At 43.4% G+C, this 27,857-nt stretch overlaps 1 protein-coding gene across 1 annotated transcript; it reads left to right on the top strand.

Moving 5' to 3' along the window:
* Positions 1–5,778: 5,778 nt before the first annotated feature.
* On the top strand, positions 5,779–22,369 carry KLHL42 (kelch like family member 42). The gene is made up of 3 exons (XM_065887929.1): positions 5,779–6,768; positions 17,340–17,533; positions 21,819–22,369. The coding sequence occupies exons 1-3, from the start codon at positions 5,897–5,899 to the stop codon at positions 22,268–22,270; spliced, it is 1,518 nt and encodes a 505-aa protein (XP_065744001.1). The 5' UTR covers positions 5,779–5,896; the 3' UTR covers positions 22,271–22,369.
* The last annotated feature ends 5,488 nt before the right edge of the window (positions 22,370–27,857 follow it).

Raw genomic sequence — 27,857 nt, 5'->3', positions numbered from 1 at the left:
TTCCCTGGGATGAAGACTCGGCAATGTCTGATGACCAGACAGACACTGAAGCTGACCATCAGGGTTTAGAATGGTTTCTGGAACTTCAGGGCTGTTGTTAAGGGAGAAGGCTCCCTTGGAACTCTGTGAAGGGTCACTTTCTAGAAAAATGAAGCGGCTCTTTGACTGCACGTTGATTTTTCTTTTGTTTCTTCCCAGTTGCACCCCAGGTGAACATTTGACTTGCTGCTGTTAATGCTGAACACTTTCCAGGGCATTTCAATACTCTGTCCTTTAGCCTTTGGAAGACGTAGATTCTTTCCTCTGCTTTTATTCTTTCTGTGAAAGTGAAGTCACAGACACCTTTTACTAAGTAAATATAAAGGCAAGTTGAAATCCTAGCCAAGAGTGTTTCTGAGGAAAACAATAGTTTAGTCACTTGATGTCAGATAAAGGAAGGATCCATTTCACCAGAAACAAGACATCATTTTGTCAGGACACTTCTATAAAGTTTTTTAAGAAACTTGTGACTGCAGGGTTTTTTTTTTTCAATTATCTTATTTTCTTTGATTTGAAGTTCTAATTCAGGTTCACTAGAAAACTAGTTTGAGCATGGGTTTAAATTCTTTGTTTTCACCAAAAAAAAAAAAAAAAAAAAATCAAAAGTAAATGAAAACTGAAAATGAAATAAAAAATTTAAATTTTGCAGTGATTTTGAAAACACTGAATATGAATCCTGGTCACTTCTTGGTGCCAGGCATTTTTTTGCAAAGGCCAGCTGCAAGCTTTTTAAAAAGAAGATTAAAGATCCAGCCAAAAGAATATCCTTATAATGTAGATGGAGCACAACACCCATTAAAGTGTATTTTGTTCAATCAAGATTAAAAAGCATAATTGAAAATTGTGATGCAGTTCAAACTGGGGGTTGCCTAATCTGTTTTCTGATATTTATGTTTTCAAGTTACAAAGAAGTCTTTGGGAAGCACAAACATAAAGGCATCTCTGAAGCAGATGTAGTTACAAGAAATGTGCATTAGGGAAATAGTTTAAAATTTCTACATATTAATAAAGTTACTTCCACTGCAATGCCAAAACATTTGAAAAAAATATTAAAGAAAATGGCTTCCTTTGTGAAGACTGTGTGTTCCATATCCCATACATTCCAAGATGAAATTAGTTCAAAGCATGGAACTGTTGCTTTTTTGTATCCATTTTTATACAAAGCATTAGTGGTAATTAGTTTGGGGCATAAGGTACCATACTGCTCTTTTAAAAAAAAAAAAAGAAACTTTTTCTCTCTTGTGATCTGTTTCTCTTATACTTTTTTGCACACTCACTCACTTGACACAATAATGTTAACATTCTTTGAACTTTCATCTCTTCACCTGTCTACTAATAAGTTTAATAATCATATCTTTTGATTTTTAGAAGCATAGTATTAACGATTGATAATAAAGAGGATGACAGTCAAAAGACAGAATAACTTTAAAAAAATTTCACTTTCTTTTGAGCAAAAATTGTATCATGGACTAACACTTAACCTTCCATAAGCCACATAAAATGTACTAAAAATTAAAAATATTTTATTCTAATGAACTTCTCTTAGAAAGCAAGTTTCAGTTGCTTACCTGCAAGCAATCTGACTGTTTCATCTGTTCGGAGGAAAGAGGGAAGAGAGGTTTCCTAAAGGCAAAACAGGAGACAGATGAGGAACAGAAGAGTACTCCCTGTTTTACCGTGAGGTTCCATAGCTATTTTGATTAGTTCATGCCCTGGGGACATAAACCGGAAAGTCAACTTTCTAACCTTCTAACCTCCACATCTTTCAGTCGCATTAAATGTGGTTTCTTTCCTGTGATATATAATTCCTTGAAGTTCTCATGTTCCCTGCAGGGATAATGGAACAATCCACAGTTGTTTAATCCTTTTGCTGTCAGATGATGTTCAAGGGGAGACCAAAGTTGCATTTTAAAGAATCTACAAGTTCCAATGTAAAAGCAGGCTCTAAAATTTTTAAAATAAATTTTGGGGTGATTGATAAACATTGAGTCTGGAAACAGGTGACTTCTTGGAGCTGGGTATTTTGAAAAGGAGAGATTAAAAACTGAACAGCAGGGACAGAGGGAGGAAACTTCAACCAACTGAGATGTGGAGCAGAAACATCCCCGCATGAGCCTGATTCAGTAGCTCTGGTGTGGGAACCAGAATTCTTATTTTTATGAAAAGTGTCTCAGGTGATTTCCTAAGATGTTTGGAAAACACTGAAATAGGTGACTGAAATAAGTGAAAGTTTTGCCTACGTGAAATGCTCAGCCTGAATTAAAGAGAATCATTTTAAGAACTGTGCTACTTTAAACTCATTTAAACTGCCCCCTATGCTTTAATGAAAGCAAGATATTTCAGTTTTGCTTATTAAAAAAACAAAAAAGAAACAAAGTTGATTTAGAAGTATTGGAGGTACTAAAAAATAGAGATAAACAATTTTTAAGTGGTAGTGAAGTAATAGCATAGGTTTCCTAAATTCAAAAGATTAAAAAAAAGTCAATATGTCATCCTTGTTTTAAAGATGCTAATTGTAGTATTTACTTAACATTTTCATGTCATCAGTTCATAAAATTGGTGGAAATCATTTTGTAAAATGGGGCCTGAGAAATTGGAATATATCATTAATTATTAAATTGACATGCATTCACTTAAAAAACCCAAACCATACCGAACGGTACAATAAGATATAATACCATCCAAGATCTTACAGTGTTAACATTTTGGTAAACATCCTTCCAGACATCTCCCTTCAAAAAATAGATACTTATATACAATTTTACAAAAATGGATTCACACTGTTTCAGAAACTGTTTTTTAAAAATTCAGTGTAAAATTACATGTTCAGTGTCTCTCAAGAAAGCTCTACATCTAAAATTGTAATAGCTCTATGGTATTTCATTCTACCCATGTACCAAAATTTACTCTGAGCCTTAGCTGTAAAAGAGTATTAAAACAGATTATAAGCTACGGAGAGCATTTACAACATGTAATAAACTTTCAATAAACATTAGCCACTCCTAACGTTATACATTGTTTTTCAATTTTTTTATTATTCAAAGCAACACTGTGACAAACATCTTGTACTTTGATTTTTTTCCATTCTAGGTCAAAAGGTATACCTTCCATAAAAATTCTTGCAGAAATAGCCTAACTCTGTGTTTGACCATTACTTTAGGCTTTTGTAAAACAGATCATGATGTGTTTGAAGTGAATCATGGTGCCACAAAGGCCACTCTTTATTATTCATTAATCAGTGGATAACTATAAAAGTATACCTCCAGCTATAGACAAGCAACATTTTCATGCAGCTTAAAAATAATTTTAGGTCTTTTGTAAATAAAGTTTATCTTGCTTTGACGTTGCATTTCTAGCTTAACAGAAAACTTACTTTGTGAGTTATTAAAATGACTTGATCTTTAAGAGGCTTTCAACTCTAAATGACCTTATGTCAGGGGCCAAAAAGCTTACAGGATCAGTGCCCGGTACTGTCAAGCTGACACCCCAGATTACCTGCCCAAGATCTGCTCCGATAATATTACTGTCCGTGAATTGCCTTTCTAATGCACATGATTTTTTTTTTTTTTTTTGGTCTGTTTTTAAATAGCAAGAAAATACCAGTCTGAGGCATATCTATGATGGCTGGGAAACAAAAGCATCCACTGGTGAAAGATTCTAAAGAGACCGAGGAGAGACTAAGAGCCTGTTCTTCGCTGCCCCACTGAATCCGGCACTGTTGCTGATGGAGAGACAAATAAATCCCAGGTCCAAGACTCTGACACAGGGGGCAACTTCCAGCAAAATTTCCCCAGCTAAATGCCTAATGCTGGACATGGAACATTAGAGGATGCTAAATTCATGACCACCTACCCCCAAAGAACCTTAGATGTCTCCACTACATGCTCATTGAGAACAAAAGTGTGAAAGGGCCAGGTGAGAACTGAATTTTATCAGTAAGGATTTAAAGGCCAGGTGAAACAAGGTGAAAGCTAGACGTTTTTCCCAGGATCCAAGAAAATATCTTGAAAGAGGCAAGTCATAGGTCCATCTTTGTTTCCTTCACTTTTCCCAGGGAGGCCAGAATCTACTAGAATTTTTTTCTGTGTCTTCAAATTTTTAGTTACTTGTTCATGGTGTATTATAAAGAAAATAAGGGATGACAACACCTCACTGTGAAGCTGTTAGTTACACAGAAAGAAGTGCAAATGTAACCGAACAATGTGTTGAAAGAATTTCATGTTTTACGACATGACTTTCTTCTCTGTTTTTTAACCCTTCCCCTTCCTAACATAAAATGTTAATTAGCTTTGTAGGAGATATCTTTTGTTTGAAATACCGGGCAATGTACTTAATGAAGAAGTTACTATTTAACAACTTGTCATTCGTGAAGAAAGCTAAAACTTGTTAAAAAAAAAAAAAAAAGTCCCAATACATATTCTCTCCCCAAGTAGAGGATCACTATTTGGTTCTCAGTCTCTGGTCTGAGAAAGTTTCCAAGCGGCTTTTGGTTAAGATAAGTGTGAACACACACACACAGTGCTCCCTCCCAATACTATCCCTTCTTCTACTCAAAGGTAACCTATTACCGCGTACTCTCCCTTTTGAGGATTAATTCATAGCTCATGAGCAGCACAAGATCCTTATTATTTGGGGTGAGGTTTCTATTTGCAGTGTTCGGTGTAAGAAGATGGGGAAGAAGTATCCTTCCTTATGAAGTCCTCAGACTGCAGGGGCAGGGGTAAGGGAGGTTATAAGAGGGTGGCGAGAAAAGCCACCTCTGCAGGCAAATATGCGTAAAAGCGGCCAGACCTTTTGCCCAGAGGTAACATTCCGTGATGGCTAGTCCAACCAAACTGAAATTGGGAATGCAATGGCTGTTAGAAAATATTTAAAAGGCACATGATCTAACTTTATTTAGTTAGAGTTGTACTTCTTTCTTTTAATAGCATAAAGAGAACAGGCCCCAGCGGCAAATACAAGCTCCTCTGCTTCCCAGCCCTTTCTATCGGGGGCACCCCGTGCGCCGAGACCTGCAGAACCTGCTACCATCTGGCTGGCCCTTCTTCCTGCAAGATGGCTCCTACGCGATGACCATTCCGAAGAATCAGCTCGAGGTGCCACCTACACGCTCAGAGACGGCCCGTGTGCCTCTGCCCCCCCGGGACACGATGCCGGACTCGACAGGACTGGCGATCCCCGATATGATGTCTTTTTGACTCCCGGACCCCCACTTATCCCCTTCCTCCCACGCCCGTTTCTTTTCCTTATCCCTTCCCGCTGGTAAGGCGCCTTGGAAGAAAAGGCAACCGGCTTCATCCCGCCTCCCGCGCGCCCGGAGCCTAGCCGCAGATCCGGCGGGTGGTAGGGTATCGGCGCCCGGCGCGCGGGGGCGGCCGCGGGGACGCGCCTTCCCGAGGCCCGCCGCCGAGGCCTGCCACCTGCTACCCTCCGCGAAAGCCAGAGCCGGGCGGCGGGGGTCTTGCGGGCGGAAGTGAGAAGGCAGGCGTGGGAGGAGGCTGCCTGCTGGGGGGCTGGGATCCCCTCCCGGCCGACGGCCCGGGACGACCCGAGCGGGGAGCTATCGCCGCCCGGGCCTTTTTTGGCGCGGACGGAGGCCAGAGGGGCTGGGCCGCCGGTCCCGGGGGGCGAGGCCGAGCCACCGCCCCCGGGACCGGGAGGAGGGGCCGCCTCGGCCCGGAGAGGCTGGGCGGGCGCGGGCGGGCGCGGGCGGCCCTGCGCCGCAGCCGCCTCCGCCTCTGCCGCCTCCTCCCGGCGCCCGCGCTCGGCGGCCGCCCCGGAACCCGGCGAGCGAGCGGGGGCGGGAGGCGGGCGCTCAGAGCTGGCTGGAGCCCCGGCCGCCCCCGGGCCCCCGGCCATGTCGGCGGAGGAGATGGTGCAGATCCGCCTGGAGGACCGCTGCTACCCGGTGAGCAAGAGGAAGCTCATCGAGCAGAGCGACTACTTCCGCGCCCTCTACCGCTCCGGCATGCGCGAGGCCCGGAGGCCGGAGGCCGGCGGCCCCGAGGTGCAGCAGCTGCGCGGCCTCAGCGCCCCAGGCCTGCGCCTGGTGCTGGACTTTATCAACGCCGGCGGCGCCCGCGAAGGCTGGCTCCTGGGCCGGCGCGGGGAGCCGGGCGGTGTCGGAGAGGAGGAGGAGGACATGGACGAGGTGAGCCTGCTGTCCGAGCTGGTGGAGGCCGCCTCGTTCCTGCAGGTCACGTCCCTGCTGCAGCTGCTGCTGTCCCAGGTGCGGCTCACCAACTGCCTGGAGCTGTACCGCCTGGCGCAGGTGTACGGGCTGCCCGACCTGCAGGAGGCCTGCCTGCGCTTCATGGCCGTCCACTTTCACGAAGTGCTGTGCAAGCCCCAGTTCCACCTCCTGGGCTCTTCTCCTCAAGCCCCCGGGGATGTCAGCCTGAAGCAGAGGCTGAGAGAGGCCCGGATGACAGGGACTGCTGTCCTCGTGGCGTTGGGGGATTTCCTGGGAGGACCCCTGGCCCCTCACCCCTACCAAGGGGAGCCCCCGTCCATGCTCAGGTACGAGGAGATGACTGAGCGCTGGTTCCCGCTGGCCAACAACCTTCCTCCTGACCTGGTGAATGTCAGGGGCTACGGGTCCGCCATCCTGGACAACTACCTCTTTATCGTGGGCGGCTACAGGATCACCAGCCAGGAGATCTCCGCGGCGCATTCCTATAACCCCAGCACCAACGAGTGGCTCCAGGTGGCCTCCATGAACCAGAAGAGGTAAGCACCCAGCCGCTCTGCTGCTTTCCCATGCATCCACCTGTTCGGGACTCCGTTCCCGCGTGTTTACTGGGCAGTCACAGGAGGTTGTGCTGGGGTGGGAATGACATCCTCGGGAGTGTTGCTGGCCTTGACTCTGGCAAAGTTCCCGATGGACTAAGAACTTGATAGGAAGCAGAGGCCCTAGTGAGGTCAACTAGCTGAGTAGTTTCCTTGCAGGTATTGCGCCGTTAGACAAATTGCCTCTTTTTGGCGTCTCAGTGAAAAAAAAAGATGTCTGTGGTTTCCTAGAAGGATACTTTCAAAGAAAGCTCTCTTTAATTTTGCTTGTATTTTTACCTTTTTTTGTTTTTTAGGAACTAATCGTGATTATAATGACACACGGGCAGTAACCTGTAACACTGACTTTGGAGGATCTTGTTGTTAATGACTTTGAAGCTTTCCGCGCTGAGGCACCAGGCTATGATCGGAAAATAATCATTGGACTTGTGTTAATATTAGCTATACAGGATTACCTTTCTTACTTTTTGTCCTCTCTTTTGCATATCACTTTTCTTCCCAGACAGTCTTCATTATGGACCCAAGACTTGAGCCTGGCATTGGTCACCTGCAGAATTAGAACATTACCATCCACGCCAGCCTTCTCCCTTCCCATTCTGCAAATCCCTCCCAACATGCACTTGGGTGACTTGAAGAAAGGCAGAGAAAAGGAGGAGATTGCGGGGAGGAGGAGGGAACAGAGCCAGGAAACGTACTGGAAAATAAGAGCAAAGAGCATTATAGGAAGAAGTGGTAGGGGAAAAAAAGATGGTAGGGCCCAAGATGGCCCAGAGCCATTCAGAAGTGGGAAGAAGAATCAATGTAACCCAAGAAAGGACAGGAATACCTTTTCTTCTTGTCCACTTGTACCCATCTCAAGCCCCGCCATGGTTCCTCCTCTGAAGTGTGGAACGAGGAGTTGGGGGACTCACAGCCAGGCAAAAAAAAACAAACCCAAAAAACTCTTAACAGGAATGGGAAGGTCATTACACATATTTACTTGACTCAAGGTTCCCCGCCACCAGCCTAAGGGGGGGAGGGGTCCACTGGTGTTATTTCTACTATAATATAAAATTCAATTTGGAAAGTTTTTTTTCTGATGATAAAAAATACATAGTTATGCTAGAAAACTGGGAAAATGTTGAAGAAGCAAAAAGACTATCACTCCCACTCCCTCTGATAACCATCTACAGGTTGGCGTATTTTCTTCCAGCCCTTCTTTTTTTTTTTTTTTTTTGCGGTACGCGAGCCTGTCACTGTTGTGGCCTCTCCCGTTGCGGAGCACAGGCTCCGGACGCGCAGGCTCAACGGCCATGGCTCACGGGCCCAGCCGCTCTGCGGCATGTGGGATCTTCCCGGACCGGGGCACGAACCCGCGTTCCCTGCATCGGCAGGCGGACTCTCAACCACTGCATCACCAGGGAAGCTTCTTCCAGCCCTTTAGTGCATTATTTACACCATTGTGATGATGTATTCAAAATTTGATATCAGAGTGTTATTTTTAAACAGATTCTAAGAGCTTTAGTTGAAGCAACAAAGGAACATGCAGTGGTGATGGGCGGTGCTCAGATTAGGGGTACAAGGCCCAGCAGGTTGTCACCTCTACACATGTGTCTCCTGCTGTACATTTGGTGCTCAACACGCCACCCCTAGCTCCAGAACTCTAACACGGCACCTCATGGGATTCTCTTTTCTCCACAAATCCTTGGTAGTCCTTTCCCCCCGCCCCCAGGAATGCCCTTACTGTCCTCTTCAGGGGGAAAAAAAAAGTATTTGAGTAATGCATGAATACATGCTTAGAAAAATTGTAAATGACATGAAAAAACACGGAGTAAAAAAATATGTGTATCTGTAGACATGTTATAGTTATGTAAGTATATAAACATTTATATTTATACATTATAAAGGTATATTTATAAATATGGTGATAGTGGTTAACAGGGAAAAATGTATACATATATGTATATACATGTTGGGGTGTCTGTGCATCTTATACATATTTTTACTCTAAAATTGATTAGCTTATGCTGATTATTATGGCCCTTGATATTTCCACTCTGAGAGTCTTGTCTATATCAGCAAATGTAGATCCACCTCACTCTTGTTAATGGCTGTGCAGTGTTCCAGCCTATGGATGCACAGAACTGTAGTTAGTTCTTCCCTTATTCATGAGCATTTAGGTCGTTTCCATTTGCCATTAATAAACAGTGCCATGTTGAACATCTTGGTATACGTGTGCCTAGCTTAGTAGGCATATGTGAGTTAGTTCTATATGGCAAATGCCTAGAATCCCTGGATAGGTGGGGCAAAGCTTACATGCATTTAAAATTTTGGTAGCTCCTGCCAAATCGTCCATCAAAGAATTGTTCTAGTTTCCTCTCCTGTCAGCAGTGTTTGAGCTTGCCAGTTCCCTATACTCTTGCCAAGATAAGACATTATCATCATTTAAAAATTTTTACCAATCTAGTAGGCAAAAACACTGGTGTGAATGTCTCTGCTTGGAAGAGAGATTGTTTGTTTCATATGTTTATTTGCCATTTGTATATCTTTTATAAATGGCCTTTGCCAGTTTTTAAAAAATTGGCTTATCTTTTTCGTATTCATTTTAGAAGTTCTCTTCACATATATAGATATTAGTCTCTCGCCTCTTAGGTAATGTTGCACATGTTTTTCCCCTGCTGTTACTTTATCAGAAGGCTCAAAAGTGAAATGCCTTAAGTGACCAGGCAGGTAAAGTCAGTGAGTAGAGGGGTGGGTGACAGTTATGATGAACCAGAGAGCTACTGACTCACCACAAGAGGGCTCCACCTCTTGGCCACAGCTGGTTACTGCCGCAAAGGCGTGAGGAATGGTGCTGCCAGACATCCAGATATACTGATTTTTTTTTTTTTTTAAGATGTTGGGGGTAGGAGTTTATTAATTAATTTATTTAATTTTGCTGTGTTGCGTCTTCGTTTCTGTGCGAGGGTTTTCTCTAGTTGTGGCAAGCGGGGGCCACTCTTCATCGCGGTGCGCGGGCCTCTCACTATTGCGGCCTCTCTTATTGCGGAGCACAGGCTCCAGACGCACAGGCTCCAGACGCGCAGGCTCAGTAGTTGTGGCTCACGGGCCTAGTTGCTCCGCAGCATGTGGGATCCTCCCAGACCAGGGCTCGAACCCGTGTCCCCTGCATTAGCAGGCAGATTCTCAACCACTGCGCCACCAGGGAAACCCCTGGATATCCTGATTTTTAAATGTTGGCAACTTACTCCATTTAAAAAGCAAACAAGTCAACAACAACACAAACCTTGTAGACAAAACAAAGTGTAGGCCACAACTGGCCTTGTGAGCGTCCAGTTTTGGACTTCAGGTTTATAGGGTATTCTAATAGGAAGAGATGTTAAATATTTTGTAGTCAGATTGGTCACGTGGGTCCTGTGAGCTTTTTATCTTGCATACGAAAGGCTTCTACAAGCCAAGACTAAATACTCATCTGTCTCGTGCTCTATTACTTTTATAGTTTTGCCACTTTACCTTGACATCTGAATCTGCTTGGGATTTATTTCCATATAAGGCATACTATAAGGTTATAACATGTTCTCTGAATGTCCCAATAGCCTTAATTCTTCACTGTGATTTGCCAAATCAATTATCCTATGCTAATTTTCCTGTTTTCAAACTGGTAGATTGGCCATTCCTCTACCTATGACACATTTTAAAATTTTTATAGCTTGGGAATCTTGTCTGGTAGAACAGACACCCATTTGTTCTGTTCTGTTTTATCTTAATTCTCTTGGTTATTCTTCATACATTTTCTCCTTCAGATATACTTTAGAATCGCCTTGTCAAGTCCTGGTGGAATTTTGACTGGAATTACATTGTATCATAGGTTAATCTGGAGGAGGATTCACAGATTTCTGATACTTTGTAGCTGGAAAAATGGCTTGTTTTTCCATGTATTTATTTGGGTCTTTTGGTCCTTCAGAAAAGGTTTCTTTTATTACCTTTGCATGGTCTGTGTACTTTTTGTTAGAATTATTCTTAGCTGTTTTCTAGTTATTGTTCTTTTTTTATCCTTCCACTTTTTTTTCATTATATTTTTTTAAATTGGGTTCCATATCGGAATTTGTACCCTCTTTATCTCCTTCATACTTTGACTCAGATCTGACATGGTCTCAACCAGGAGTCCCTTCCTGAACCCTCAGTTGGGCTAAAGGATCAAACTTCATGCTTTTCTAGCACACTCCTCACCTTGAATTGAAATCTTCTGTTTATGTTTGTTTCTCTCCCTTCCAACTGGGGCCTATTGCTTATTCAATGCTTATGTATATTCATACTGCTAACATGGTGTCCAATAAATAATGGATGCTTAAAAATACTTGGCTTTTTTGAATCGTGGAATATATTTTACATTATTGTAATAAAAGTGAACACGTATATATATATATATATATATATATATACGTTTTGTTCTTTTAAAATGTAACAATACAGTGAATATTTTTTTTTTTTTTTTTTTTTTTTTGTGGTACGCCGGCCTCTCACTGGTGTGGCCTCTCCCGTTGCAGAGCACAGGATCTGGATGCGCAGGCTCAGTGGCCATGGCTCACTGGCCCAGCTGCTCTGCGGCATGTGGGATCTTCCCGGACCGGGGCACGAACCCGTGTCCCCTGCATCGGCAGGCGGACTCTCAACCACTGCGCCACCAGGGAAGCCCTACAGTGAATATTTTTATCTTGTAACAGTCATTATAGTTATTTAGAATAGCTGAAATAATAGTAACATTTAATTAAGCATTTACTCTGTACTAGGTACTGTTCCTACTGCTTTGCATGTATCCTCTCACTTATTCTTCACAAGGATTATAGTAGGCAGGTTCCCATTTTACAGAGGCAGAGACCGAGGCACAGAAAGTAAATTGCTCAAGGTGTGTAAAAAGTAGAGTAACCGAAATGTAAATATCCGTTGACTAGATATAATCGTTTAGAGAGTTTATAAGTTTTGGCTTAATGACTGACAGTGACCATCTTCATGCAGACCTTTAACTTTTCCTTTTAAAAATGATTCTCTTCCAAGGAGTGGAGCACAGATATTTCATGCTACTGCATTGCTTTTCAGAATTTCATTATGTGTGCCTCAGCCTCACCTCAGCCTCTGTGCCAGCATTATTCTAGTCACTATTGAATAAACAACAAAGATGATATGGCTCCTGCCCAGAAGGAGTTTATAGTTGAGTTTGGATGATGAGACAAATAAAAATGAAATCTAGAGTGGGATTATGCCTGGATAATGCGTTCAACACAGGTTCCGAAAACAGTGGAGGAAACTTAGAACCTTGAGTACAAAGGGCACCTTTAGGCCTCTGGTTACACAGCATTTCACATCTACCTCGATTCACTGCCTTTGCGATGGATTCACTGCCTTTGCGATGTATTCGAATGGTTGACAAAGGGGTCAAAGGCAGAGCAACCCGCTTTCCCCAGGGACTGAACAGTGCCGTGATCCCAGAATCTTAATAACAAGAGATAGGCGGGAACTCTGGGACTGGGAGATTTTATAAAGCCCTTTGCACCCTGGAGAAAATGGTGCAAAAACAAACAAAAAACACAAAGAAACGTTTAGTGCTGTGCTCACTACTTGAAAACAGCAGTGTGAGTACACAGCACTGTTGGAGAGGCTGCTTTGAAGTCCAAGTACACAACACTGCCCGGTGGTCTGAACGTGAATTTGATCTCAGACGTTGTCAGGACATAACTTTTTACGTGTAAAGGCTTGTGTGCCCATGGAGTTGCTTGCTTCCCTTCCTCACTTTACTTAGCAATAACTTGCAGGAACTGGCACTGTTGCAGCCATCAGTTCATTATTTTCTGTATTTCTAGAGTTATCTCTAGTATCTTCTGTTGCCTTGCACCCTTGCTCTGAAATCGGAGTCGTGTTGTGCCATCCTGTTCTGTGTGTGAACACAGCAACGTTGGGAGAGAAACCTAACAAACAAGTCTCCCGGCAGAGAAGGAATTACAGTTGTCAGCTTTGACTGTCTTCTTTCCTCTGAGCCAAAGTTTAGTATTTTAGAGCATTTCTAGAGGCATGAAACCTTCGAGAGATTTTGTCCTCTGTGGTTGATTGCAGTGGAGCACAAGGATAGTATGAAGTAAACTATATGTCTGTTCGCCTCCCCCCAGTATAATTTTGGCCAGCAGTTTAAACTGCTTTGTGCATTAGGTTTGCTCAGAGGTGGTAGGTAGTAGGGAGCAACCATGACTTTTTTTGTTGCGGGACGCGGGCCTCTCACTGTCGCGGCCTCTCCCGTTGCGGAGCACAGGCTCGGGACGCGCAGGCTCAGCGGCCGTGGCTCACGGCCCCAGCCGCTCCGCGGCATGTGGGAATCTTCCCGGACCGGGGCATGAACCCGTGTCCCCTTCATCGGCAGGCGGACTCTCAACCACTGCGCCACCAGGGAAGCCCAACCATAACTTTTTCTGTCTCCTAACCTTCCCTTCTCCCCTCCCTGGTCCCTAGGGGAGGGTAATGCTTGGGGGAAGTGGCAGAGGGGAAAGAGGAGACAAAAGGCCCTGATGGTCCACAGGCTGCACAGTCCTCCCCGGAGAGCCGGAGAAAGGGCTAGGGAAAGGAGCTTGTCTTTTATTCTAAGTCTTACCCTAATGGTAACAACTTTTCTAAGCAACAAATCCTAACAGTGGTTTACATGTCTTGAGCTGTCACTCAGGGCTGCATGTCATGGTCACTACTTTAGATGTCCTCCCCATGTCCTGCTCTCTGAGACGGGCATTATTATTGGCCCCATTTTCCCAAAGGGGAGACTGAGGCTCAGTGAGTTTCATTAACTTGCGCATATCACGGGGCCCGCACTCTAAGCCACTCAGACCTCAAATCATCCTGCTCTTCCGATGGTTACAATAGCTCTTGTTAGTCTTTGATACCTGTGTGCTGGTGCTTGGCTTGGTTCGTGTTACTCAGCTTTGAAGGATTTCAAAAGCTTTTTATTTCTTCTAAGTGAAGTAGAAATTAGATCGTCATCTCAGTTTTCTCGCTTTCATTTCTATTTATTGTAAGTCAAGTATGTAGCTACAACAAATCGTTATTTGATTTAAAATTCTTTTTGCCTCCTGAATGGAGTATGTCAGGGATCAATATTAAGAAAACACTGTAGGGAGTTCCCTGGTGGCGCAGTGGTTAGGAATCCGCCTGCCAATGCAGGGGACATGGGTTCGAGCCCTGGTCCGGGAAGATCCCACATGCCGTGGAGCAACTAAGCCTGTGCGCCACAACTACTGAGGCTGCACTCTAGAGATCATGAGCCACAACTACTGAGCCTGTGTGCCACAACTGCTGAAGTCCGTGCGCCTAGAGCCTGTGCTCCACAGCAAGAGAAGCCACTGCAATGAGAAGAGTAGCCCCCGCTCACCGCAACTAGAGAAAGCCCACGTGTAGTAACGAAGACCCAACGCAGCCAAAAATAAATAAATAAATTCATAAAAAAAAAAATAAAAAGAAAGAAAACACTGTGGAGGTGATACTTTTTAAAAATAAGTGATAGCTTGGATTCACACCTTTACCCTTCAGAATGCGAAGAGTAGAAAAGTTATTTTCAGAAAATGGGAAAAGGCAAGAATTTATGGAAGCGAAAGTACTTTGTACAGAAGTCCAGCACTTTGTCCATTACAGCCAGTGACTATTGCAGTTGACAAATGAGAAACCCATCCTCCTGAGGTCAAGAAACGTAGGCAGTGACATGCAGGCAAGCATTCCCTCTAGTGACCCCTTTCTGCAAGTTACCCTTTTCAACTCTTACGACATGCTTTTCTTTTCCCTACTGAGACTCAGATCAACTGAGATTTAATGACTTGTTCAAGCTCACAGAGCTGTTGAGTAGGGGAGCTGAGACTTCCCTGTGCAAGCCTGGGTTCATAATCCTTGGCAGTCTGCCTCCTCATCAAGTGGCCTGTTTTGGGGAGGCAATTGCATCATAAAACAAATTCAATATTGGAAAAGTGTTTCTCTTTTCAAGTGAATTTGAGCATGTTGGGGTCTGGAGAGACAGAGTTGTTTACTTTTAACTGCCTATTCGTTCAGCCTCAGAAAGAAGCCCCTTACATATTGCTTAGGACAAATGATTATGCTGGAGGAATATCAAAAACTGTTTTGATCTTACAAAATTTACTGTGTACCTTTGGGAAGCAAACACAGATTGTGGGCTGGTAAAATTTTAAGCTTTATTTCCTTCAGATCCCCAAATTTGCACACACAGAGAGGGCATCATGGTCAGATTTTAAGGACCATTGGCAGCAGGAAAGGTAAGCAAAATGAACCAAGGACCCCCCAGTAACTGCCACCCCGGTGAAGTCTATTGGCGTGAAAAACTGCGTGGCTGGCTGAGTTTAGTGGACAATATGACGTTCTTGATGAAGAGTACCCTATTTACTCTCTGATTTGAAAAACTAAGCTAAAACTCATTTTTAATGTAATGTAAACATTACAGGGACCTTTGAAAAAAATCTTAATTTTTTAATAGGTGACTATTACTAACATATGCTCTAGATCATAATGCACCATTGTTTATTAAACATCTGTCAGGAGATCAGGCATGGCTACTTGTTCACTGCTGCTTTTTAATCTACCCTCTTACATGCTTTTTCCATTTGGAGCCTCTACCCCCCATTGTTTCTTAGGATGTTGTTACTTTTGAAGAGCTCATTGTGTTGGCATTAGATGAGGCCTCTAAATTCACCGGGTCTAGCTTCTTTATTTCAAACACTAGAAAACTGAGAAATTTTAGCGATGGTATCTTTTCTCTGTGTAGTACTTTCTGATAAGCTGTGTGGTGTAATTGTCTCGACCACCCTGTGATGGGTATGGTCCCCACGCTAGAGACAAAGGTCAGATAGCTGGTTATCAGCAGAGCGGGTCTAGAAGCAGGTCTCCTGCTCCTACAGTAATACGAAGCTGCTCGTATTACTGTAAACTTGAGATGGTTCCACGTATCACAGTCGGCTGACCCAGCACTTGCAAATGCTTATATCCTTCCTGGCCTTCAAAGAGTCCATTAATCTTTATGTACTACACTGACAGAAATTAATTTTTTTCTTTTCAATTCAAACGTCATGAGGCTTTTATTTAGTATCTGAAGCCGATAAGCAGAGTTTAGTTGTATTACTGAATATGGGCCTTAAAACCAATGCATTTCTCTTCCAAAAATTATTTACTCTTGTTATAGGTGATCATTTGTTGATAGAGGTATTTGTTAACATGTGTGAATACCCTAAGAATGTCAGATCAAAATCGTTTTAATTAGTTCACTGCTTACCTCCCCCTACCTTATATGTTGTGAAGCAGTATAGAAGACGCCCTCATATCGAGGAGGATGGGTGAGTGATCTGCTTAGGTGAACCCATGGTAAAGGGGTGTCTGGACCGCCCTGTAGCAAACAACCTTTGCATGTGCTTGTCTGTGTAGGCAAGCACTGGTGTGTACCTAGGATGGAGCCTACCCACTGGGAATAGAGAGAGGCAAGGGAATGGGGTGGGTACTTGCTCCCACTCTTGGAAGAGGTATTGAGTTTATTTTATTTATTTATTTTTGAAGTATAGTTGATTTACAATGTGGGTTTTTTCTAGTTTTTATTGAAGTATATTTTTACATTTATTTTTCTTGAAGTGTAGAGGTATTGAGTTTAGCATATACAAAGTGGTTCTTGGTTTAAGCAAAGCAAGATTAGTCCTTGTTATATTGAAAATTGCTTATCTTCAATAGCAAAAGTTTGGAGAATGCACCAAACTTGTGGATTCAAAAGTTTGGAGAATGCACCAAACAAGAGTGAAATTTGAGATGCCGTTCAGTCATTCCTTTGTCCCCAGGCAGAATAGCACCCAAATTGGAGAGCTCATTTCCTTCAAATATCCAGCAGATTGCTCACGCTGCTTTAGCAGATCATGCCATTGTCTTACTTCTCTTTTCTTGTTTATACGGTCTTAATTTTTTGCTTTCAAAAGCTGTACATTTTATTTTTGGCTGTGCCGTGCAGCTTGCGGGAGCTGCGGGATCTTAGTTCCCCAATCAGGGATCAAACCCGTGCCCACTCCATTGGAAGTGCGGAGTCTTAACCACTGGACCGGGAAAGTCCGTTTTGTCTTACTTCTTCTTTTTTTAAATTATCATTTATTTATTTATTTTACGTTTTTGGCTGCGTCGGGTCTTAGTTGCGGCACGCGGACTCTTCGTTGTGGTGCGTGGGCTTCTCTCTAGTCGTGGCGTGTGGGTTTCCTCTCTCTAGTTGTGGCGCGCGGGTTCCAGGGCGCATGGGCTCTGTAGTTTGCGGCATGTGGGCTCTCTCGTTGAGGCGTGTGAACTCAGTAGTTGTGGCGCGTGGGCTTAGTTGCCCCGAGGCATGTGGGATCTTAGTTCCCTGACCAGGGATCGAACCTGCGTCCCCCGCATTGTAAAGTGGATTCTTTACCACTGGACCACCAGGGAAGTCCCTGTCTTCTGAATGATCAAAAGAACTGACTTTGTGGGCCTTTGTGTCTCTCTTTCAGGTCTAACTTCAAACTCGTGGCTGTTAATTCAAAACTCTATGCCATTGGTGGGCAGGCCGTTTCTAACGTTGAATGTTACAGCCCTGAGCAGGATGCCTGGAATTTCGTGGCACCCTTACCAAACCCTCTGGCTGAGTTTTCTGCGTGTGAGTGTAAGGGGAAAGTTTATGTCATTGGAGGATATACTACGAGAGGTAAGTAAAGGGGCCTAGTAAGTGGTCCTCCTACACGTGAGCTTTGGCAGCCTGGGAAAGGGCAGCAGGGGCTGGAGGAAACCCTCTAGTGTGATCTTATGTATTACATAGTATATATTTACATATCTGGAAAAAAGAGCATCCTGTATGACGGGCAGTTTGGGAGGAGGGGCCTTTGATGCCTTTGTGTGAGCATGAAAATTGAAAGGGGGAGGGGGAGCTGTGAACAAAATGTATTTTCTTCCTGCTTTGGAAACCCCACCTTGTGGTCAGCCATCCTGTGACTTGGCTGGGTAACTCCCATCCTTCTCCCAAATGCACACTGAATCCGCCCCGTCCAACACTATGGAATTTAGTGCCACAGCATTCTCGCAGATCTTTGTTTTCACTTTCTCCCTTGTGTTTGGGCACAAGCATATCAGATACAGGTTCCAGAAATTCAGCTGCAGGCGGTTTTCCCATATCATAGAAGGAGCGAGTACATGAAGAGAATTCTTTCCTGACCAGTGTTGGGAAGGGGTTGTGCTGTTTATTAAACCGTACATATGTGTTCTTCACTTTTGTGGGTGGGCATTTTGTAGTTAATGTTGTGGAAATAAAAAGTTTTCCAGAGGTTTTATACTGCTGGTCTTGGTAGGAAGCATCTCACAGCTTGGTTTTCTGTTACTTGGTTTTCTATTATTAACAGTAAGAAAGGCAATGGTGGACCACCAGGAAGAGGTGTGTCTTTCCCGTTATCTCTTTCCTTCCCGTAAAGCAGTTGTTTCCAAGTTATCTCATGGCCAAGGCAGTTTATTTCTTCTTTTGGTCTGTCTGGCTGTATAATGCCCAGAACTTTTAGAAAAGGCATAACTGGACTCTTAGCCACATTGAAGTAGTAGAGTTACCATCATATTTGACGTAGTGAAATAACCTATCACCCCTGTATGGTGTGATATGGGCAGGACAGAGCTCTCCAGCCCTGGCTGATAACAGGCATGTGCTGATGGCCCCAGGAAGCTGCATGTGACCATTTATAACTTTGCAAAGAACAGAAATCCACATAATAATAATATGAAGTAGGTGGCAAAAATTCTTTCAACATAACCAGATGTGTCTTGTTTTGGGGATATATGTTTGAGGAAGAAGTTAAATGTAAGGTATTTTATGAGCATCTGATTTACTTTTTTTTTTTTTTTTTGGTGACAGCGAAAGATTTTGATGAACACTTCTTAGAGTACCTCTAAACAGTTGATTGGTGGGGAGGGTGGTAGGCGATGTTTTAGTTTCCTGTGGCTGACTTAACAAATGACCACAAACTTGGTGGCCTAAAGCAACAGAAATGTATTCTCTCACAGTTCTGGAGACCAGGAGTCTGAAGACAAGGTGTCAGGAGGATTACATCTGCTCCCCCTGAAGGCTCTAGGGCAGAAACCTTCCTTGCCTCTTCCCGGCTCTGGTGGCGCCAGGTGTTCCTTGGCTAAAGGCTGCATGATTCCAATCCCTGCCTCTGTCTCCTCTGTGTGTATCCATGTCTTCCTCTTCTGTCTCTTATAAAGACACGCATCTCATTGGATTTAGAGCCCAGCTGGGTAATCCAGGATGACCTCGTCTTGAGATTCTTAACTAAATTACATCTGCAAAGACCCTTTTTCCAATAAAAAGTCACATTCAAAGGTTCTGGGGGTTAGAAGATGAACATATGTTTCAAGGGGTCACCATTCAGCTTTCTGCAGGTGGTGTGTTTATTTATGCGTTTAAGAAGTTGCAGTGGTGACATGGGAAGAGGAGAACAGTCTTTTTCACTCCAAGTTTTCATTACTTGTCCCTAGTGACTCTCCACTGATGATAAGATAATTGCCAGTTTTTCCTTTACGGATACTTGAAAGAAAATGAGACCTAGCAGTCATTTCTTTCACCGTCAACGTTGGTGCTCAGGTTACAGTGGTCAACTTTATAGACTTGACTAAACCACAGACCCGGGTGAATTCCTGTGCACGCATATGTACCTCTATGTGTATCTGTGTGTCTTCTCTCCTAGGAAAGTAAGTACAGTTATTTACTTTTGCACATTTCTAAGAATTCTGGTTCCTCCCTAGATTTTGTGACACAGAATGCGCCCTGTGAGCTGACCCAATGCACACATATCCCTTGGCTTCTCTTCTAACCAGGAGCTGGGAAGCGCTGACGGAAAGCACTGTAGCCTGAAGGCTATGCCCCTGGTAGATTTCCTAGTTTTTCCATGACCCTGGCTGAGCAAATGTTCTTTAGAGTTGACCTGGAAAACCCTTGCTTGTGTGTTTTCTAGTTTCACAAGCCGCTACTAAAGTGCCTTCTTGACTTGGGCCACCCACTGTGATTCCTGTCCCGGCTTCCCCGAGCCAAATCCCCACGATGGGATGGTTAGGTGACGTGGACGGATGACTGTTTGTGTAAGGACTGAAAACGAGTTTTTTACGATGGGAGGGCAGGACAGTTCCTCGTCCTCTGAAGCCCCCCTCCTCCTCTGCTTGGGCTCTTCCCAGCACTTCCTAATAGTTCCTTGTTTTGAAAACAAGAAGTCATAATTGTCATGAAAAAAAAAAAATTCAGGACTTAAGGTTGGCTTCGTAGCCTGCCGACTTCTTACGTTAGGTGAGACTTTTAAATTTTAGTAAGGAAGAGTTTGTGATTTTTATGATAGCTCTTTGATTGTTTCAATTCTTTGGCCGGCACTGAAGAAATGAAATTCGATAGAAAGTAGTAGTAACCACTAAAGGGAAGAAAGGTGATTTGTTAAATGTCAGAATCAACTCTAAATGTAAAGGCAGAAAGTTTTACATTTTACGTCCGCCAACTCAAACGACCTCATCATGGTCTGAGCCCTTGTTGGGTGAGGAGAGAAAACATTTACAGAAGACCTGGAAGGACCTTCAGACCTGGACCTGAGAAATAAATACATTGAAGCTTTGCTAGAATAAGCCTTTTATTCGTGGGGTGGGGAGAGGTTACTAAGGGGCAATAGTTGGATAGATTAGTAACCAAACTCCAAAGGGCTGACTCCTAGGATGAGCTGTATCACAATTGCTACAAAGAAAAGAAAGAGGGGAGGTCATAGTCTTGGTGGAAAACAGAAGTTGTAACAATTTTGACATTTCTGCAGGCTCCGGACGGGTGCACACACAGGATCTGGACTCCTTTCCCTTCCCTCTGTGCCCTCTTAGGAGACACTTGACTTAGTAGCAGAGAGCACAGTGGAGCTCTAATTACTGCCCACTGTGAGTGGGTCCTTCTGTCTCAGGATCAAGTACTCCTCCCAGCTTCTGCAGCCATCAAAAGGCTGTGCGCTTTACTTGGACATCAGTTCCCAAGCTGGACTGTCTCTTACACTGATTTTGTTGTTTAAAAAACAACAACAAACAGAAAGTTCATTATTTTGGCTAATTCAGAGCATTTTTAGTTTTTTTTTTCCTCAGTCTAAAATATTCCATTTATTCTTTCCTTGAGGAGAAAAGGAGAATAAAAAAAGAACGATAAAAAAAAAAGAAAAACGAAACTAGATATTTTAAATTTCACAAGCATTTTTCAAAAAGAGAGTAGGCAATAATTTTCCTCGAAAAAGCTCTTCAAAATGATGTCACGGTAGTCTTTCATCTACCATCCGATTTTATCCACACAATAATTAACCATCTCTTGTGAAACAGGGGTGGGGAAGGGGGAATGGCCTTTGCCAGTGTGTCTCTGGTGCTACAGTTGGGAAACAGAATTGCCAACGATTCTGTGGCTTGAAGGTCAGAGGTGAGATTTGCTTGCATCTCTCCTGCCATGCAGCTCTGCGTTCTTTCCTTTAGACAGCTCCAGAGATCCTGCTCGGCTCGCTTGGCTTGTTTTGTAGGATCTGTTGCCAAGGATAGATCCTCTCGGGGCTCCACCAGTCGTCTGCATTAAGCAGTCATTCATTCAGTAGATACTGACGAGGGTTCTGAGGCTCGGATTCTTTGTACGTTGGCCTGGTGGTTCTCAAAGTTGCAAGGGTCCCAGGGAGGAGGGGGTGCTCTGTCACAGCGGCTCATCTGCCTGGCCTGGCCTGACCCACTCTGACAGCCTCCCAGGCAGGGGACGTACCCGGCAGGCCAGTGGGGATGATTCTGCACGGATCTCCTCCCAGCCATTTCGAAAACTATTTCCCCAACCTCGGCTTTCCTGAAATAGTTTTGCCTCTGTGTTAGCCAATCACTCAGGTGGAGGTAGGCGTGTGTGTCCAGCCCAGGCAGCCGTCCTTGCTCCCGGTCGCTGTGTCATCATGCGGCTTCTTCCTGCCTTTCAGACCGGAACCTGAACATCTTGCAGTACTGCCCCTCCGCTGACACCTGGACACTCTTTGAAACGTGCGACGTCCACATCCGCAAGCAGCAGATGGTGTCCGTGGAGGAGACCATCTACATCGTGGGGGGCTGTCTCCACGAGCTGGGGCCCACCCGGAGGGGCAGCCAGAGCGAGGACATGCTCACCGTGCAGTCCTACAACACTGTCACCCGCCAGTGGCTCTACCTCAAGGAGAACACGTCCAAGTCGGGCCTCAACCTGACGTGCGCGCTTCACAATGATGGCATCTACATCATGAGCAGGGACGTGACCCTGTCCACCAGCTTGGAACACCGAGTCTTCCTCAAGTACAACATCTTTTCGGATAGCTGGGAAGCCTTCAGGCGTTTCCCAGCCTTTGGACACAACTTGCTGGTCTCTTCACTTTATCTGCCCAATAAAGCAGAGACATGACTGAATCGACTTAGTATTTAAAAGAAACCTGGTTCAAGACCAAAAAACCAAAAGAACCGTGTCCAATTTCGAGAGAGACTGATTTTTAAAGGGAAAATGTGGGTTTTAGGTCATTTATACAAAAGCTGTAAATACGCCTACTTGAACTAATTACTTGAAAACTTGTGGAAAAAAGAGACCAACTTTATTATTTTTTTAATTATTGATTTTTAAATTATGGGAGCAAATCCATGATAATGTTTTCATACAAATGTGATACCCTTCGGCCGGTGACTGAAACTGATCCTCAAAAAGAAGATTCATTGTGCCTGCTTGGTAAAGGGCCAAATTCAATAATTGGCATGAATGGTAAAGATGATTTTAAAATCAGTTTTATTTAGGTCACTTGAAATATCATTGATACCTTAAGTGAGAGATTATTTTTTTGGTTTTTAATTTACTTGACAAACATATTAACACTGTCTTTCTCCCCCGGTCACACCCGCATGTATTGCAGTGTATTTAAAATAGGTTCTATGTTCGTATATTTTATTTGCACACGACTTCCCAGGAAACTTACACCAGTGGAACCAGTACCCAGTCCTCCCCAAAACCTGCATAAAAACATTCTCAGCTATTTTTCCAGTCTTTTTTTTACAGTTATGAATGCTGAGTAAATAGGAAGGTATAACCTCTTATTTCATTTATGTAGCAGATTGCAGATTTATGTGGTCAGATGGGTTGTATTGCTAGGCGTCCTGTATTTCTTAAAAGAGAGGATATATTGTTTCATTCTGTTCTTTTAAAAGGACAGATCTCTGTGTTTTTAAAATCGAGTCTTAAATTTAAGTGGGAAGGAAAGGAAGCACCAAATAATGGGAAAAAATGCCTTTGAGAGTTATTTTATTGACTGTATTTGACTTAGTTCTTTTTTTAAAGTTTGAAACAGTAACTTTATATTTCGGTCAGGCACCTTTGTAATTTAATCTCGGCTTTTTAACTCATGCTTTGCTTTTGTGGGGTAAGGTGAGGGTAGCTTTGAAACGTTTGTGCTGGGGTAAGGTGAGGGTAGCTTTGAAACGTTTGTGCTGGAGAGAGGGGAAGAAGCCCCTACAGAGATGGAATGGATCTGGTAGGATTTCTGGAATCTGGTAAGGTGCTCTGCTTGCCTTTGTTGGTAAATCAGGTGGAACCCAGCTCAAGCAGTTGTTTACAGTAAGTCAGTTAACAAATGAATACAATCTTCTGCCAGTTACAGATCAGCATTTCTTTAAAAATATACAGGCGTATCTCAGAGATAGTTCAGTTCCAGACCACTGCAATAAAGCAAATAAAGCAAGTTGCAAGAATTTTTGGGTTTCCCAGCATGTATAACGGTTATATATATACTATACTGTAGTCTGTTAAGTGTGCAATAGTACTATGTCTAGAAAAACAATGTACATACCTTACTTTAAAAATGCTCTATTGCTAAAAAATGCCAACCCTTATACCTGACAAGCTGGGGTTGCCACAGATCTTCAATTTATCAAAAACGCATTATCTTCGAAGTGCAATCAAGTGAAGCACAATGAAACAAGATATACCTGTATACACGCACGTAAAGAAATTTTATTTTCATTGAGAAACACTTTCTGAGATTCCCTGATTTTCTGTGATGGAGTAAGTTTAAACTGTGAGCTGGACCCTATCTTTCTGTCCTAACATTCCAGTTTCAGCATGCCCCGCTTTAAGAAACTCCTGTAGAAAAAGAAAAACTGTTGCAGCAAATTCATGTACTCAGCACACGTGCTGAGCGCCTCTAGTATGCATTCACCATGCAGCTGTCACAGAGGAGGCGGTAACCTTGACAGCCTTCACTTTACGCAAGGAGTCACCCCAGGGTTTCCGGGCAGCGGTGGCGTCCTGTACATATATTATGGTATATTTAAAATTAGGGTCTACTTGTAAAAATTCTAGTTGCATAACTTTTCAGGAATACTTCCGTTAGGTAAAATGCGGACCTGGAGACAGATCTTTGCATCTTGTCACCAAATCTTATCAGCACTCTCCTTTCAACGCTATTTAAGGGTTTCTAAGCCAGATCCATTTGTTCTCAAATACTTAGCCTTTTTTTTCTTTTTTTAAAAAAACAACAACTCTGAACTGAAATCTTCCTGGAAATGGTACTTAATAATAGAGTTATATTAATTTATATTCATTATAGAAATGAATTTCCAGTGACGAAGAATTTCATTACATATATTTAAAAATCTAATTTATTTTAGATAGCATTAACTTTTGGTACTATAGATCTTAACATCTTTAAGGCTTATCCTTATATATTCATAAGATTCTAGCCAGTTGAATTAATTCTGGACAAACAATTGGAGATTAGCTCGTAAATACCCACATTGTAAAAAATACAGTATTATTCCTGCCAACCAGTTCTCTTCCTCATTACATTCTTTGGGTCCATTTTCCGAATGCTGACAACTAGATGCTTGGACCAAGTGAAGGCATACTCTGATCCAAAAAGCTCTTTTTATAAACCAGGTTTGATGTGTGTGTGTATGTGCATCTCTGTGTGTGTGTGTGTGTGTGTGCACACATCTGGCATATTAAGCTCTCTCTAAGATACGCAGACTCCTAACAAGACTGCTTCTTGGGGCTGCCAGTGGTACGTAGGCAAAGTGGAAAGTGCAGTAGGACAGATCTGTGGATTTAGGACATTATCCTTCCTGCTGTACACATCAGCTGTGTTGGCATCTTGAGGGTAATTTTAATTTAGCCCTGTTCTCTCACTGGTGCCAATGTTACACTAAAGGCTGTACCTGTGACGAAGGCAATGTTGCTTTGAAAGTCTCCCTTTGTTTCCTCTCTTTCTCTATACATGTTCTCCTTCTTTTCAGAGATGCTTCTGAGGGGTGCTGACCTCTCTGTAGGGAGGGGAGTTACTGGGAGGACCCCAGTGGTGGCCACCCTGCCAGAGGCGGCCTATTTCACTGAGAAGGGTCTGAATGGCAGAATGAGTCCTGAGTGTGAATTGTTAGAGGAAGGTTGTTGATTCTTCCTGTCATACTTTCTGGCTTTCTCTTCTGCACCCTTAGTTTCAGAGGCCTCTCCCTTTGTTTTTCTGATGAATGTGTAGGAGTTGACTATTTCAACCGTATGTGTTAAATCTTAACAAAGAAGTACTGAGAAGGTTATGGATACTAGTAGGAAGCAAGTAGATGTAGATTAAGCATGAATACCAAAGAGAATTTCACTCTGCCATTTTTTTTGAACCAAAATCCCAAGTCGTTCCAAATGCCTTAGATATCAATTAAAGTTGTACTGAGATGGACAAAGCTCTTTCTCTACAGAGAGAGTAATCAAGTAAATTCTGTTCTCTTTCAATAAACCATTACTGAGCAGTGTGGATGCCGTGTTCTCAGATTTCCAGGTAAATTCATGACTCTACCTGTTTGGCTGCACAGGTAAATCAAGTGGAAAGGCTTTGGCCTTCCTGGTCGACCAGCATTTACTAAGCAGTGGCTTAGTGCAGAGCACTCGAGAGACAGCATAGCAACAGAAAGGGAATATGGGTGAGTTGTTAGATGCCTTTCTCCTGCACCAGGGGTGGGAATACAGAACATCTGTGCCACCATTCTTTCAAGGAGGCATTGTGAATGAGCGGCACTCCTCTCCTCCCAGACAGGAATTGGTCTTAAAATCTGTGTCATTGATGCTTCCAGGCATCCACTACCAGTGCATCAGAGTGAGATGAAGTCTATTTGTCATCCCTGCCTTAGGCAGAGGAGTGAATGAATTACGTGAGTAGACACCACCCAAAATGGCTTTGAAAGCAGTGAGCTGATTCAGCTCAGTTCCCTGGTTCCCAGAAATATGTATTAAATATCTATCATGTGAGAGAAAGTGCTAAGAAGTGGGGATACAGACATAAGTAAGCCACCATCCCCGACCTTGAAGAGCTTACAGCCTTGTGAAAATGTTTGTCTTGATGGTCGTAACTAGACTGTTCGTCTGGAAGATGCCCACTTTTGTCAGACGCACTGGGGCTCCCTGGCCTTCCTGCCTCTTCAGTCCTGGTTCCAGTCTGTCCCCTACTTTATGGTTGACTAGCAATCATCATGAACCAGCTTTTCTCTAGATTTGAACATTGCATCCTATGGTTTCTGTTTTTCACAGTATGCTCTTTTCTCACTACTTTCCGTAGTCTTCTCTGTACTTCATTTTTCAGAAAAGAATGATATGAGATCTGCTTTATTTAAAATACTTACCAGGCTCCACAGCTTATGGAGCTGAGAGCTCAGCAGCTTGATCCCATGAAAAGGAGGAGCAAAGCCAGGGAAGCAGGTATTGGGAGAGAAGCAAGCTATTCACATGTGCGTTTGTACCTATGCCTTTAACACACTTCCATAAAAAGTATTAATAAAGAAATGGACATTGAGACACTAGTCCTGACTGAAAGTCAGTTGAGTTTTTGCCTTTGTGATAACTGTCAAAGGGTATGTTTCATTCACATGAGAGTATTTATTTTTCATTTTCTGGTGTTAATTTAGGAACACGATACAAAATACACACCGGTTGACACAGGCTGACTTCTGCCCTTGAAGTAACCATTTTCATCCATTCCTGTAGGAGACAGATTAAATGTAAAAGACGGTCAATTCTGAGTTGCAAAGGGTGCTGTAATGACCTTGATAGAGTTGGCTGGTGCTCTGTCAAATGGATGTCACAGTCTCTTACTAGTAAAGAGAGAGAAAATGTCATTTGCATTCTTGTGTCATTTTTCTAAAAAAATACTTAATGGGGGCTCTTTAGATGTCTCTGCAAGGTTTTCATATCTAGTGGTCATTTTAGGCAAAATGATAATCCATAGAGTGAATAGTTATGTTTTGTTATGACTAATTCTTTGTTTAAGAGGTTGTATTGAGTCTTCAATTTCAAGTGTGGCTTAAAATGTAAACACATCACATGATTCATTTCAGTACAATGACGCCTATGAAGCACTTATTCAAAGAGCATTCCTTTGTGTTTAGAACTACAGAAGAAAATCTCTTCAAATAAAATAGTCCTGAATCAGTGTATGTTGTCCTTGAAGTATGAGCTGTGGACTCAGGGCTGGGAGGAGGCAGACATTGCGTGAGACAGGCCCGTGCGGTGGGAGCTCCTGACTGCCTGGAAGGCCAGACGAACACGTGAACCAGTTAGAGAGGTGGCATTTGGCTGGAGGAGGAGTCACGTGGGGCGTGTCGCCAGAGCTGCTAGTGTTGGGAGAAGACGGATCGGGGAGGAGTGTCTCTGAGTCCTTATAATTCTGAATAAAAGAACAAAGTCTAAATCTCACCGTTTAGCAGCTGTGTCCCTCCACAATCTATGTTTTCTACCACTTCCCACTGTTGTAAGCGCCCCTCCAGGAAAACTGCAACACACAACTCCTTTTCTATTGTGTTAGTTATGGTGCTGTCTGTGAGGCTGAGAGAAGCTGGGGGTCAGTGTCACAAAATGGGGTTCAGGGGCTTCCCTGGTGGCACAGTGGTTAAGAATCCACCTGCCAAGGCAGGGGACACGGGTTCGAGCCTCAGTCCGGGAAGATCCCACATGCCGCAGAGCAACGAAGCCC

Source organism: Phocoena phocoena, chromosome 11 (assembly GCF_963924675.1).
Source record: "Phocoena phocoena chromosome 11, mPhoPho1.1, whole genome shotgun sequence".
NCBI classification, from domain to species: domain Eukaryota; kingdom Metazoa; phylum Chordata; class Mammalia; order Artiodactyla; family Phocoenidae; genus Phocoena; species Phocoena phocoena.
The sequence above is the reverse complement of the archived record's forward strand: the minus strand, read 5'-3'. Positions and strand labels throughout refer to the sequence as shown.